The sequence below is a fragment of the Eublepharis macularius genome, chromosome 5, assembly GCF_028583425.1.
Source record: "Eublepharis macularius isolate TG4126 chromosome 5, MPM_Emac_v1.0, whole genome shotgun sequence".
In the NCBI taxonomy this organism is placed as follows: domain Eukaryota; kingdom Metazoa; phylum Chordata; class Lepidosauria; order Squamata; family Eublepharidae; genus Eublepharis; species Eublepharis macularius.
The window spans coordinates 52,570,323-52,586,829 of record NC_072794.1 but is presented as its reverse complement, the minus strand read 5'-3'; the positions used below and the strand labels follow the sequence as shown (position 1 = coordinate 52,586,829).

Genomic DNA, 16,507 nt, shown 5'->3' with positions numbered 1-16,507 from the left:
TATTCTAATTTTTGATGTTAACAATTGGTAATCTGTGCCACAATCAACTCCTGGTCTTGTTTTAGCAGAAGCAACAGAACTTCTCCATCTTCTGCTTCCAATTATGTAATCTATTTTATTTCTGTATTGGCCATTCAGTGATTCCTACTTATACAGTCATCTGTTCGGTTACCTGAAGTATTTGTCTTTAGTGAACAAATTGTTGTCTTCAGAAAATTCTGAGTTGCTCTCCTGCTTCATTTTGTAATGTCCAAATTTTCCAACAGTGTTTGATTCTGCTTTGTCTCCTACTTTTGCATTCCAGTCACCTATGATTATCAATGCATCTTTTTTAGGTGTATGATCAATTTTTTTCCTGGACACTTGCATAAAAGTTTCCAGTTTCTTCTTCAGCATCTATAGTTGGAGTTTAAATTTGAATTATGGTTATGTTGATAGGCCTTCCATGAAGCTTGATAGTATTCTGTCAGACTTTGTATTAAAACTCCTGATTGCTTATGCTATGGCTTGCCTCACTATAAGAGCAACACCATTTCTTCCGAGTTTGTCATTTCCTCAGTAACACATTTTGTAATTTTCTGACTGAAAGTGTCCTAACCCAGTCCACTTTAGTTCACTTATGCTGAGGAGTACAATGTTTAAACATTCTATTTCTCATTTTATGATTTCAAACTTCCTTGGATTCCTACTTCTCACATTCAGTGTTCCTAGTATATGTGTTGCACAGCTTTGGACTTTCCTTTTGCATCTGTTTTCATCAGTGCCTGGACATCCTTTTAGTTTTAATCTAGTCTCATCATTAAGAACAATAGTTTGTTGTCATCCTGTGTAGCCCCACATTGGGACTGCGCACATGCAGGCATGCCACGGGAGATTTTTCTAGCTTTAAAATCTGTTTGGGGGGGGGCGCTCGCCCCTACTGCACACACGCAGTAGCGTTCCCGCCAAAACACGGTCACTAGGGCGGGCACCTCCAGAATCCCTCAGTTCTTTCTTTGCCGACATCAAGAGAACTTATCTTCTAGTGTTGTCTTCAACTTCAGGTTACCTTCAATTTTCCTCTCATGTCTCACTCTTTAGTGTTTAAAAAATGCCAGAAGTGTGAGACTCGGATGACTAAGACTGATAAACACGATTTGTGTTTACTTTATCTTGGCAAAGGCCATAACATCATGGCCTGTAAAATCTGCCAGAGTTTTACCAAGAAGGTGAGGGGGGATAGGGCAGCTCATCTAAAAGCTGTTATAGGAACAGTCCCTGTTGAGCCCTGATACTCTAGCATCCCGCAGATCCACCGTGAAAGGGCAGTCTCCTCGTTCTGAGTTGGGGGTCTCAGCTCCATCAAAATGCCTGGTGGATCCACATCATCTGCCAGAGCTGAAGAAACAGTGACCCTCGGAACCTAGCGCATTGCCTGTTATCCGTTCTGCAGAACAAGTTCCAGTTCATGCATTGCAGTCGGAACCTACACGTGCCTCCTCCGAACCTCTGCCTCATAAGGCTAAAGATAAGATGAAGCACAAGAGGCATCGCGCCAGGAGAAATCTAAGTCTCTTACGTCTTTCATCCCAGAAGAGGTTGCAAATTTTTTTTATACTCCTTCTCCACTGCACACACCGCCACCACAGGTGGGGGAGATGGAATTTTCTCCAATGCCGTTGGATCCGGTCTTGCAGTATGACCCCCTTATGACTTTGGAACCGTTCCAGCCGCTACTCTCAGACCCCAACCAGCATTCTGCATCGGCACAGATTCCACATCAAATGCTTCCTTGGCCACAGCAGATGTCTATGGGGATTCTGCCATCCCTCCCACCTTTGCAGACCATTCCAAGCCTCTGGATGGACTACTGTAACTCATTCTACGCTGGGCTACTCCTGGGCCTGATCTGGAAACTGCAATTGGTCCAGAATGCAGCTGTGTATGTCCTTTCAGGGACACGTTCAGGGCACATATTCATCTGGTGCTGTGCCAGCTGCACTGGCTCCCAATTGAATTCTGGGTCCAATTCAAGGTTTTGGGCTTAGTATTGAAAGCCCTTAATGGACTGAGACTGACATACCTGTGGGACTGCCTCTTCCAATATGTCCCCTGGAGGGCTTGACACTCTATGGACAAGCAGCTTCCGGTGGTCCCTGGCCCAAGGGACATTCACCTAGCCTCGACCAGAGCCAGAGCCTTTTTGGCTCTGGCTCTGGCCTGGTGAAATTTGGGTGGTCCAGGACACCTGGTCTCCCACTGAGCTGAAAATGCACGTTAATGTACTTGAACTTCAGGCTATCCGTTATTCCCTTGCCTCTTTCACAGATATTCTATGCAACAATTGAGTACTGGTCCATACAGACAACACAACTGCATTGCATTACCTGAACAGACAGGGGGGAATGACGTCGCTCAAGCTCTGCTCCAAAGCTGCTGCCCTATAGGAGTGGGCGATAGTCAACAACATCTGACCTCATGCTATTCATGTTGCGGGATCTGCAAACACCACAGCGGACACCCTCAGCAGAGTGTTCCAGTATCAGCATGCATGGTCCATAGATGACAAATATCTCCTCCCAATATTCCTGCCAGTGGGGGTTTCCTCAAATAGACCTTTTAGCTACCAGAGTCAACAAGTCAACAAGAAGACAAGCAGGTTCTGTTCCTGGGCGGGGATAGATCCTCAGTCATTGGGGGATACCTTTCAAATCCCTTGGTTCCGAGGTCTATTCTATGCTTTCCCCCCTATACCACTGTTAACTAAAGTCATTTGCAGGATTCGACTTTTCTGAACCCACTGATTGCCCCCTTCTGGCCACGCCAGGAATGGTTCTCGACACTTCATTCCATGGCCCAAGGTTGCTTCCTCCACTTCCCACCAGCATGCAACCATCTACACAGGGAGGGTGTTCAGCATCATAACATCACCACATTGAAACTGACAGCCTGGTTGTTGAACCCCATGTCTGCAGGTTCTCCAGAGAGGTTTCCCAAATTATCTTAAATGCATGGAAATTGACTACAAGGGTCTCCTATGGGCAGAAGTGGGGTCGTTTTTGTCGTTGGCTGCTACCCAGCCAGGTCTCGCCTTTTGTCTGCCCAGTCATATGTCCTTCAATACTTATTCGATCTCCATACAGAGAGTCTCTCCGTCAGTAGTATCAAGGTTCATATGGCTACCATTTCAGCCTTCTGAAATGTTTAAGTAGACTGTGTATTGGTTAAAGTATTCACTGTGATAGATAAAAATAATTTTTGCGAGTGGCAGTGATTTATATATGATGTTAGAAGGGTGATTTAGCAGTAAACAGACACTTTTGGATTTTGTATACAGTTTAATTTTTGGGGAGTCCCTCTTGGCAATAAGTTTCATGTACAACAAAAATTGCAAAACTGTAATAGGTGTGTGTAAACAGGTTTGTGAATTCTGTGTCAATGTGGAGTTTGAAAGATACATTATTTTCTGCTAAACTGTTATTTCCTGGAATAAAGAATGGTTTATACTATGCAAAGAAAATCAAGCAATACTATAGACTTCAAGGATGTAGAAGGGGAGAGAAGACTCAAGAAGCAGAAGCCTGTTTCTTGAGCTGAGAACCATGTCGCCATTCAATGGTTTTACTTCAGCCAGTTGCTGCTAAACTGATTAGCAGAATGTAACATGTCCACGAGTTGAATATGTTTTGGTGTGGAATAGCTAAAGCGATTAACAATATCAGAAGCCAAATAAGCAGATTTCTGGGTTGCAATCAGTTTCTTATATCCTACAGGTCATGCAGTTATTTTCCTGGATTAAAATTATGCTGCTAATGTAAAATTATGATTATAATAAACCGTTGTTAATAAAGAGATACCAAAGCAAGATACATTTTCAGTATGGCAAAGGATAAATTATACTATAGTTATTTTAGCGTTGTTTGTTTGTTTTTTAACCCCCAAACATTAAGATCTGTTAACCTGAATAAGCCAAATCATTTTTTTGGGGGGGGGGGGGTTGCATTTGTTGAGTTTGCAAATGTAAATGCCCATCTGTTTTTGGTACTAATAAGTTTTGCAAATCAAGCAGATAAAAAAAAATACTTTTCCTATACAAGATTCATCAACTGTTTTATCAGCAGTACAGGCCTAAGGCTCTCTCATAAAGCTGAGTTTTGTATAAAGGAAAAAATTGTATTACACTACTAGTCACGCAGGTATTCCAAGTGGAATGAAGATCGTTGTTTAATTTAATAGGAGTGCCCCAAGGTACATTCTTTCATGTGTTACAGCCCCATCTTCAGTGCTCCATAATTCCAGTCTTGGTTTGTTAAAGCCATGGCTTCACAGAATTTTACACGAAGGATTATAATATATCAGAAACAGTAAAACTCCAGATAGGATCTCAGTTTCACTAAAACTGTGACCTGTACGAAATTTCAGTTCATAGCATCTCCAGTTAAAGGGATCGGATAGTAGGTGATATGAAAGACCTCTGCTGGAGCCCCTGGAAAGCCACTGCCAGTCAGAATAGACTGTACTGATCGTAATGTTTGTGTTTACTTACCGTACTTTCTTTCCCAATAAGGAATCCAAAGCAGATTACCAAAAATACTGATACAATGTAAATAAATTTATATAGAAACAAGCAAAAAACTAAAGGTATACAAAGCATCTTAAGAACATAAGAACATAAGCAAAGCCATGTTGGATCAGGCCAGTGGCCCATCCAGTCCAACATTCTGTCACACACAGTGGCTAGAAATCCAGTGCCATCTAAAGGACTGTCAGTGAGGCCAAGACACCAGAAGCCCTCCCACTGCCTTCCTTCCAGCACCAAGACAACAGAGCACCACCTCCCCACAAAGAGAATACCATCTATCTCCTGTGGCTAATAGCCACTAATGGACCTCTGCTCCATATATTTGTCCAGTCCCCTCTTGTTTGGCTGATAGCCACTAGGTGGGTTCATCATAGTAGACCAATGACCTGACTGTGTTTTTAAAAGTTGTAAACAGGTGTAGTGACTCATGCAAAATCTATTATAAAAAACAAAATCCATGCAACACCTTTTATTAGGGCCAACCAAAATGACGCAACACATTGTGCAAGGTATTATATGAATATTATATTCTGTTATGTCTCTATTTGGCTTACAAAATGTACACATAGTAAACATGTACCAGCTAACCTATAAAAGCATTATAAGAATATAAGAAGAGCCCTGCTGGATTATATCCATAGGCCATCTAGAGTTGTATATTGTTTCACACAGCAGCCAATCAATTTTCCCGGAGGGCCCAACAAACTGGCATAAAGGCCAAGGCCTTCCCATGATGTTGCTTCCTGGTACTAGTATTAAAAGGTTTGCTGCCTTTGTATATGGAATTTTCCTTTATTTACTATGGATAGTAGCCATGGATTGACTTCTCCTCCATGAATCACTCTAATTCTCTCTTAAACCTATATGTGCTTGTGGCCATCTCTATGTCCACTGGCAGAGAATTCCACAATTTAATTACTTGCTGAATAAACATTTCCTGTTGTCTATCCAGAACCTATTGACCATCAGTTTCATTGGGTGCACCTAATTTTTAATATTACGGGAGAGGGGGGGAAATATCCACTTTTCCACTTCATGCATAATTTTATAAACTGTTATCACATTCCTTTTTAGCCATCTATTTTTAAAGACTGAAATGTTCCAGACTTTTCAGCCTTTCATAGAACAGGTGCTTCAGTCATCTTGGTTGCCTCCTTCTATACTTTTTTGGCTCAGCAATATCCTTTTTGAGATGCAGCGACCAGAACCGCATACAATATTCCAAATAAGGCTGCCTCATAGATCTATTGCAATATTGGATGTTTTATTTTCAACTCCTTTCTTAAATCCCCAGCATGGAGTTTGCCTTTTCCTCTGTTGCTACAAACTCAGTAGAAGTTTTCATTGTGCTTTCCACTGTAATCCCAAGATCTCTTTCAGTCTTATGCATTTCAACATATATATTTAAATTCAGGATTTTTTTTGGTCCAGTGTACACGATTACAAGATTGCAAATACAAATCCGTTTCACCAATCCGATAAGAAAATATTGACTTCAGTATGAACACAGAAATCCAGCATCCTCCTATGAAAATAACAATAACAATAACAATAACAATAATATAAAAACAGTGCTTATATACTGCTCTTCTAGAGTGATGAACAAGTTAGTGTTATTATCCCATAGTGTTATTATGGAGCTGCAGCGTGTGACTTACCCAAGGCCATCTACTGAGATCATGGCATAAGTAAGATAAAATAAGATAAAGGTGTTTCAAAAATTTAAAAGCTGGTAACAACAATGGTACTTTCCTGATCTCCTCTGTAAGACTATAGGATTGGGGCCATGATGGAGAAAGCCTTTGACCAAGCTAAAGAACACAACAGTTCCCTAAAAGATGGAACAACAAGAAAATGCTGGTGAGAGGAGTGTAAGCGGTGCACAAGTTCTTGTAGACAGAAGTAGTCATTCAAACATGTTGGACTCAGGTCATGCAGGACTGGGAAGTTAAGAACTAGTAACTGAAACTTGAAGCAAATGGGCAATCAAGGATTGTAGTATGTCTCAATGAACAAACATTTTGTACTAACTGAAGCTTCCAAGTTGCTTTAAAGGGCGTCCCCGCATAGACTAGTTTACAGCAGTTCGACGAGGAAGTTGCAAAAGCATGAGTAGGCACCTGAGTCTAAATCTAATAAGACGTAAGTGAAAAATAGCACTCCACGGCAATACCAGCCTGTTTCTCTAAAGGCCATACTGGGTTAATAAAAACTCACAAACTCTTCACATAGTCTTTAAGTGAGGAGTTTACCTCATTCAGCAAAGGCAGGCATAGGCTTTCTCAGCCAGCATCACTTCCATCTTACCTGGGTTCAGTTTCAGTTTGTTCTTCCTCAGGCATTTGACTACATATTCTAGGCAGTGGTTCAAGATACACCCAGTCACCTCCACATGCTTAGTTAATATATGCCTGTGTGTGTATGGGTGCCATCAGCATACTGATGACCCTCTACCCCAAAGATGTGGATTATTTGTTCAGAAACCTGACAGAAATATAGATGTGCATTGCTAAGAAAACTGAACCCTGTAAAACACAGGTTCCAAAGAGCTGACTCGACACATCCCTGATGGAAGGTTTTTCTCCTGTCAGACTTTATACCCTAAAGAACTGAAACCATTGGATTGCCATCTCTTTAATCCCAGTCCTGTGTTCTAAGGGCTCCAACAAAATGGAACAGTCCACTGTGTCAGAGGCTGCAGAAAGGCAGATGAAGTTTAAAAGGGATGCATTTCCCGTATCCATTTGCAAGCAGAGGTTATCCACCAGATCAAATTAAACTTCAGTCCTGAAGCCAGACTGAAATGGAAGAAAAGCAAGTATTCCTCTGCCACAACCCATTCAATTACCTTGTCCAGAAAAAGAAATTTTAAAACATGCTGATAGTTGGCCACATGTTTCTTCACCAAGAAAGATTTTCTCAACAGTGGTCTTACAACAGCTTCCTTCAAGGGCCTGTGGAAAATTCCCTCCACTAACAAAATCTTAACAGTTCTGTATAAAGACACTCTTGTTTTCTCCAAGCTCTCTGATATGAGCCAGAACAGGCAAGGAAAGATCCAATTTGCAAGAGGTAGCCAATTGCCACCTATGCTGACAGCGGGGAGGGGGAGCGCGGAATAACAAGACCAGAACCAGTGTTGGAGTAAAAACAGGCCACAACTTTATTAGCATAACAATAGGAGCATTGGCGCAGCATGAGGGGCAGATCCCAGGAACCCTCGGCTGGCCCGCCTGCCAGCCGGAACCCACCCCCCTCAGCCATGCTGAAGGGGGGACCCAAGGAGTGGCATACGGGGGAGTCACCTGGGTGTGCACCCCTGAGTGGCCTCCCCTGCCACCTGGGAGTGAGCTTTCCTGACTGCCCCCGAGCCGGGCAAGGCCCTTCCATAGCTCACCCCCAAGATCCCTTATGGGGATCCCCTTAGAGGGCCTGGGCGCGCAGGCCCTGGCCCCCTGAACGAGATCTGCCCCGATGCTCACCGCATCCACTGTTGTGACGAAGGAGCAAAAGAAGCCAGAGAAACAGGGAGAGGAGGGTGGGTGTTCAAACTCCGCCGTCGACTGAAGCGGGGCGGAGCCGACCACGGGGTTATATAGGGAGGGGCCAGACCAGAGGGAAGACCACAGTCCGGCCACGGGCCCTGCCCCCCCAGCCAACCCCGACCGCCCCGATTGGACGGCCGGGGTTTGAATCCATTGGCTGGGAGTCGCCCCGGGCCGCTGGGAAGCCCCGCAACATGGCGACCGCCGCGCTTCGCCCTCCCCTGCACCGGCGGCAACCTGGGCCCAGGTAAGTCTGAGCCCGACGATTCCGAGGACAATGTCTGCTTCAGCCCTGAAGTTCAATCTGAAATTATCCGTATAGCCCTGAGAAGAGAATTCTTCTGCCACTTCCAGAACTGATACACCTTTAGTCTGACATCCAAATCTTACGGGATAAAAAAAAAGTATCTTGCAAAATCGTCATGGCATTGTCCATATAGTACAAATTCATGTTGCAGAAGTGTGCATGTCAGTGATGTGGGCCTTTCCCAAGCAATCTCTGCCCCCTCCCCCCCCCAAAGGAAACACTCTTGCAATCAGCTCTGCAAAAGTGTGTGTGATATGCCATCAGCACATTTGACTTATGGTGACCCTATGAATTATGACCTCTAAAATATCCTGTCATTTACAACCTTACTTATCATGCGTGAACCAACATTTCTGTACTTGCACTAATGTGGTTTACAACTGTCACTTCACCACCCTTGCATAACTTATTATACTCAGATTTCCAAAATCCTTACTACATTAAAGAGTAGACAGTACATTAGAGCAGTTGGATAAAATGTTGTTTGATAAACCTAATCCTTTTTCATTAATTTTCTATCATCAACGTTGTTGCAAAAGGGTGAGGTTCAGCTGTCCCTTGTATGAGAGTCCATCCAAGAATAAGGTGATATTTAGGTTGTAACAACACAAAAGTGGCAGCAATTCCTCTTCCTACCTTCTGTAAGTACAGTCAGTTATTTCTGTGGAGTGACTTTGTGCATGCTTAGTGCAGTGGTGGCACTAGCCCTGATCCTTCTTCTGCATCTCAATTATCATATGCCACGATCCAGACACCTACTCTCGGTATGCCCAAGGGCTTGGATATGCCCCCTTTTTTCCTTTGAACAGCAGACCTCTTTGAACAGCTGCATTGACAGGCTCTGCACAGTGGATTAAAAAGACTTCATGATGAACAATATTGAATCTTCAAAAAATCAATGTCAAAGAGCTTTTTGTGTGTATTGGAATGTCATTATATTTTTATGTTGGCATGGCAGATGTGGCTTTGCTTATAATACAAATATGCTTCACATTCTTGTTAAAATGTGCAAGTTATATGGATTAATATGAAGGCTGCAAAACTGGTACTTTCTAGAGGTTCTCTGTCTTCTAAAGGGTCCCATCAAAATATTCATAAGTGAACAATGAAAGTCGCAAGGATGCAGCTGCTTTCGGAATGCCCGTGCAGCTCTCATGAATATTTCATGAAGGGCTGCATGTGCAGGGGAGATCACCATTTTTATGAGCTGGAATTTGCGGACCTGGGTTGCTAGTATTTTATTATTCATGTAAATATTCCGTACGCCCTGTAGATGCACCGAATGTGTCTTTGAATGTTTATGTTTAATTATTAAACATCAGGAAAACTGAAGTTTTGTTAAGCTGAAGATTGATGAGGAAGAGCATCATATAACCTCATATTTATCATTGATTTATTAAAACATTTCAAGCCCGCCTTTCTCGGAAGACTCAGGCAGTGAATGTCATGTTAATCGAAACTTGCCCCCCCACCTCACCAAAATTATAAATAAAATACTAAAGTAAACAGTGTTTCCCAAACCCCACCTCCCCAGGCTTCACTCCCAAATCTGTAGAGATTTCCTAACCTGGAGTTGGTAACCCTACAGCTGCTCCTAAACGGAGCAGATTAATGCAGCCTAAAATGATACGGGTGCCCCCCCCCCAGTTATACTACACTGCTGGTTCCTTTTTTACATGTACGATTGCCAAGCCTGGTATCAGCCATCCATTACTTGTTTCGTTTTGGGTTTTTTTTTTCCTTTGGCTGTAGCAATGATTCAGCAGGAATACTTTTGAATCACTCTAGGTAAAAGATGTGCTAGCAACTGATCTGTTCACAATCTATATATTTACTGTTTGTTTTTGAACAATATTTACCATTCTCCTGAAATCTTTGTAACTAATTGAGATTATATAGCAATGAGACAAGTGTTGCAGATGTTAAAAGGTATTATCAGTGGTTGTCACAAGCAAGGGTAACTTATTCTAAAGTACCAGTGTGTTTCATGTTCTGAAATCAAAGAGCACGGCCACAGGGCTATTTTCAATGGCATAGGTAGCTGATTGTCCTCTAAAGGATGTCTGTCCCATGAGGGGAATAAGTGCCTGAAAATGTCTATTTCCAGTTTTTAAAAGTGTTGAGTTGATTTCCTTTCCATTTAGTTTTTTCTCATCCTGAACTATTCACCAAAGTAGATGTGTGTTCAGAGAAACCATTTGACCTCTTCAAAATAGTTGCTTTTGAAGTTATTGGGGGAGGGGGAGACACACTGTTGTTTATGACTTCTTGGTGAGTTCATATCAAATGGGGTCATTGTATATTTCAGTATCACCTGTGGGTTGGATCCAAAAGTATCCTTTTACTCATTTGTAATTAACAGTATTGCTGCCATCAAGAAAAAGAGTGCTGCTATTTTTTAAATATTTTTGTACAATGCTTTTAAATGTTTTATATGAAATGTTTTAAATGTTTTAATGCTGTTATCTGCCCTGAGCCTGCTTGCGGGGAGGGCAGAATATAAATGCGATAAAATAAAAAAAAAAATGGAAGGAATCCTTATGTGAGTGGAAAATTCCTTTTTTTAAAAAAAAAAATATTTATTAGGTGAGAATATTAATACACACAACTTTCAAATAACATCTCAATATCATTTCCCCCCACCCTTTCCCTCCCCCCTTTTTCAGGATTTCCAACAGCTTTCCAACCCTATATCTTAATCTATTCTTAATCTATCCCCTTTTTCTATAACTCATTATATCATGTTTACATTCTGCTTTGTTAAGCTAAGCTCTATCTGTTAGCTTTAAATCTATTATTATTAACTTAAAATCTGTTATCTATTACTATCTGTTAACTTCAGATATATTTAAATTTAAGCTAACAATTAAATAAAATATCTACTTTATTAATTTTACCAATATCTATTAACTCCAAATCCACTTAAATTTAGGCTAACAATTAGCTAATACTTCACTTCATATGGTAAAGATTCCATCTCTTCCATTCTAATAATTTTCGAATTGCCATAGTTCCCCTTTCACGTCCCACTTCTTTTCTAAATATGTTTTCAGTTTTCCCCAATCAGTGAAAAATTCTGCTAGGTTCTGATCTCTCAGCTTTCTTGTCATTTTATCCATTTCTGCCATGTACAGCAATTTATACATCCAGTTTTCAATAGTTGGTATTTCTTGCACCTTCCATTTCTGCGCATATAAAAGTCTTGCTGCCGTCGTCATGTAGAATAGTAATGTTCTGTATTGCATAGGAACATCTTCCATACTTAAATTCAGTAGCAATAGCTCTGGGTTCTTGTTTATTTGGGTCTGCAAAATCTCATTTATTACTTCTAAAATATCTCCCCAGTACTGTCTAGCAACTTCACACGTCCACCACATATGATACAATGATCCTTCATGCTTTTTACATTTCCAGCATTTATCTGACATGTTTGCATTTCCAAGCGCAATTTTCTTAGGCGTTAAATACCATCTATAAAACATCTTATAGACATTCTCTTTAATACTGGTGCAAGTTGAAATCTTCAATGTAGTTTTCCATAAATATTCCCATGACTCCATTGTTATTTCTTTGTGACAGTTAATTGCCCACTTCACCATCTGTACTTTGACCGTCTCATCCTCTGTATACCACTTCAAAAGTATTTTATAAATTTTGGATATCTTCTTTTTACTTTCTTGTAGTATAGTCTCTTCCAACTCTGAGTTTTTCCATTTGATTCCTCCTTTTGAACAATCCGAGTTGTAAAGGTCTGTAATCTGTCTATATTGGAACCATCCATAACAGGAAGATAGTGGAAAATTCCTTTTGTAAGTCAAAGTGCATTTTTAATTCCAACCCAAGGACTCAAATGGACTCAACTATGGCAGGGATGACCAAATTCTGTATCCTTGAGGGACAATTTGCTTTCTACACAGTGTTCCATGGGCTAGAAATATATTTTGGTAGAGCTTTGTACATTATGTGGAGGAATTCAATACAATTTGTGAGGAAGTCAGTATATGGTATTATTAATAAGACATAATTTGTATATTGTAGATTGATCTGTTTTTTCACAACTATTATTTAGTACATAATAGTATAATCTGACCAAGTATATTTCATCTAACAGTGCAATCTAAGTAGAGTTTTAAGTCCATTTTAAGTCCACTGAAGTCAACTCTGTTTAGAGTTGCACTGTAAGTATGAGTAATCTCTCTTTTACATGTTATCTGAACATATTTGTCATGTATTAGTTAACCCGTGACTACATATATGCCTGCCATAACATATTTATTATTATTAATAATAATAATAATAATAATTTTATTTTTAACCCACCCTCCCTGCAAGCGGGCTCAGGGTGAGGTACAACCTGGATTAAAATACAGCTTAAAATCAATTATAAAAACAGATAAAATACAGATAAAAACAGATAAAATACTGTGCCCCTTTCGGGGCAACCAGAGGGAGTGGACTCTCCATACCCCTTGTAGTGGGAGACCGATGGAAGGCTCGGCAATGATAGGCTAAAATTAGCCTCCACTATATGCCTGGCGGAACATCTCCGTCTTACAGGCCCGCCTAAATGATACAAGATCCTGGCGGGCCCGAGTGTCCTCAGACAGAGAGTTCCACCAGGTTAGGGCAAGGACCGAAAAGGCCCTGGCCCTGGTAGAGGCCAGCCGAGCCTCCCTAGGGCCAGGGACCACCAGTAGATGTTTTCCTGATTAACGAAATGCTCTCTGGGGCATATACAGGGAGAGACGATCCCTTAGGTATGCTGGTCCCAGTCCATTTAGGGCTTTATAGGTCAAAACCAACATCTTGAACTGGATCCAGAATTCTACTGGGAGCCAGTGAAGCTGCTGCAAGATAGGCGTAATGCGTGTCCTACATGAAGCTCCAGTTAGGACATGCACAGCAGCATTCAGGACCTGTTGAAATTTCTGGATCAAGCCCAAGGGCAACCCTGCGTAAAGCGAGTTATAGTACCTGGAGGTGATCGTTGCATGGATCACTGTCGTCAGGTCCTGGGCCGAGAGGTAGGGCACCAATTGCTGGGCCTGCCGAAGGTGGAAAAAGGCCGTCCGAGCCACAGCCACGATCAGGCCCTCCATAGACAAAGAGGAATCCAGGATCACGCCCAAAATCCTAACCGATGGTACAGGCACAAGTGGTGCCCCCCCCAAAGGTCGGGAGAAGGATCCCTGCCTCCAACAGTCCATGGCCCAAGTACAGGACCTCCGTCTTTGCAGGATTCAACTTCAGCCTGCTCTGTTCAACCCACCCAGGCACGGCCTCCAGAGCTCTCAACAGGGTGTCAGGGGCAGAGTCAGGTCGGCCACCCATCAACAGATACAACTGGGTGTCATCTGCATATTGATGACAACCCAGTCCGAAACTCCGCACCAGCTGGGCGAGGGGGTGCATATAAAGATTGAACAAGGGAGAGAGTATTGCCCCCTGTGGGACACTGCACTCTAACGGTTGGCATGCGGACAGTCTCTCCCCCAGTGCCACCCTCTGTCCCCGACTATGGAGAAAAGAGACAAGCCACTGCAAGGCCATCCCACGAATCCCCATATCAGTGAGGCGGTGGGCCAACAACTCATGGTCGACCGTGTCGAACGCTGCTGAAATGTCTAACAAGATGAGCAGTGCCGAACTGCCCCGATCCAAGTGCCTACGGAGAGCGTCCGTGAGGGCAACCAATGATGTCTCCGCCCCATGGCCTGTATGGAACCTGGACTGGTATGAGTCCAGGATAGAGGTCTCTTCCAGGAACACCTGTAGCTGATCTCCCACTGCCCATTCAATCACCTTTCCCAAGAACGGGAGGTTCGATACTGGGCGGTATCTGGACGGGTCAATGGGGTCCAAAGATTTTTTTTCCAAAAGAGGCCTCACTACAGCCTCATTTGAATAATTAGTACCATACTCAAAATGACCAACATATGTATATATAATCATAGAACAATAGGGTTGGAAGGGTCTTCCAGGGTCATCTAGTTTAACCCTCTGCATAATGCAGGACATTCACAACTACCTCCTCCCCACACCCCCAGTGACACTTGATCCGTGCCCAGAAGATGGCAAAGCACCGTCAGGATCTCTAGCTAAACTGGCCTGAGAAATTTGCTTCCTGACCCCAAAGTGGTGATTGGCATTATCTTGGGCATGTAAGAAGGGACCACAAGAACTAAGCACTGATGTAAAAGTGAGGTGTAATATTAAAGTGTGGAATTTCACACAACCTGACAACTTCCTTTTCTTAATGTCTGAAACTATGAGCAGATTTCTTTTCCGCTAAAAAACCTTTGGTTAAAATTTACCTGGCATCAGGATTGAGATAAAAATGGTGTTAGGGCCCTATATCTGTCCAATAGATACTAAATCACAAAAACTGAAATTGTTATATTAGGTGAAATGATGAACTCCTCCTCGTTTGAGGAGGTGTTTTAATTTGCGGAATTGAATAGCATACTGCCTATGCTTTTATCAGAGTTGTATGGTGCCCACCTATGGTGGGGGAACTCTTATCCTCATCCACTATTGCCAGTGCACAATCTCATGAGCAGCAGGAGAAAAACTGGGAGAAGCAACTTTACCCCATCAACACTAGAAATTGACCCAATCTCTATGGTTTTTACCATCGAGATTGGGGGAATTTCTAGAGCATGTTAGGGAAGGGACAGTGGCATTGACACTTCCCCTCCATCTTTACCCCCCAACAGCTCCTGGGAATTGCAGGTCCAGACCTGGAGATTCTGTGTGGCAGGCCAAAATGATTACTTGAGCAATTTTTTGTGTGCTGGATGTAGTTATATTTCTTAATGCTCCTTGGTTTTTCTGTTTCTAACAAATGTTGCAAAGACTGAACATTTTTTCTGCTTCCTTTTGCACTTGAGTGGAGGACTTAGGCACAGCTTCAGCTAATAAGACAAAGCCTTGAAGTATAATTTCTGCACAGTATAGTGCAGCAGATTGTCAGAAAGTTTTGATCATGTTACTGTTAATTATGCACTGTATTTATCTGACCTATTTGAACAGGATCCAGAGATGGTGTGCAACATCTGTCGCTGGGTGAGACAAGCTGTTCAGATTCCTTTCTTTGCCAAGTTGACCCCCAATGTCACAGATATTGTGAAAATTGCAATGGCTGCGCAACAAGGTAATGAACCTTGACGTGTCTTTTTGCATTGGAATTTAGGCTCATAGTTTGATGGTAAACAACGACATATAACTATCATTTAGCTCCAGAATTGTGTATTTCTCAGGCTTTTGACTTGAAACAAGGACTGCAAGCTGTGAGCTTTTCACAGTTTCTGGGAAGATCAGTTGCAGCTCCAGAGTTTTTCAAGATGAATATGCCTAGGGGCACAAAAGATCTGCTATTTTTATGTTGTTCGCTTTCCTGAGAAATACTTATGAAAATCTTCCAGAAATTATGACTAGTTCGAAGATTACAGGAACTTTTACATGGCAAAGCATGCTGCCACTCCTACCACACCACTCTGCAGGTGTATTAGCCACATGCTCCCCCTACCCCAAGCCAGATTGTGCAGAGTCCTCAAAAAAGGAGGGAGGGATTGCATGAACTAAACACTTGCATGAGATTTCCAGTCCATACATGAAATCATCTATATCGGGGGAAGGAGGTTAGCGGGAGGGGGTGTAGAACATTGTACCTCTAACAGAAGACCAAGGAAACACATTACTCAGAGTGCACAGTCCTCTGTGAACCCTACTGAAGAAATTCCTCTTCCAACAAAATTCCTATGAATATTTTGCCTGAGAATGGGTTTTGAAGTTGATGTCAACTCTAATCAATTTGGTAAAGAGTAGCAGGACTCTGATCTGGGGTTTGTTTCCCTCTCCTCCACTTGAAGCCAGCTGGGTGACCTTGGGTCAATCACAGCTCTTCCAGAGCTCTCTCAGCCACTTCACAGAGTGATTGCTGTGGGGATAATATACTTTGCTCTGAGTAGGTGTTAAGTTGTCCTGAAGGGCAGTATATAAACCAAATGTTGTTATTACTGGATTTAGCAGGAAAGATCATGTAGAACTCTAGTATATCTGTCCATGATATTTTTGCTAAACCCACATGTGTTT

General features: G+C 42.2%; 1 protein-coding gene across 1 annotated transcript in view; it reads left to right on the top strand.

Moving 5' to 3' along the window:
• The window catches only part of DPYD (dihydropyrimidine dehydrogenase), a 765,031-nt gene that overhangs the window by 556,433 nt on the left and 192,091 nt on the right, over window positions 1-16,507 (top strand). Inside the window, exon 17 of the mRNA XM_054980010.1 lies at window positions 15,446-15,566. Within this exon, the coding sequence (XP_054835985.1) occupies window positions 15,446-15,566 (121 nt within the window). The remainder of the gene's footprint in view (window positions 1-15,445; window positions 15,567-16,507) is intronic.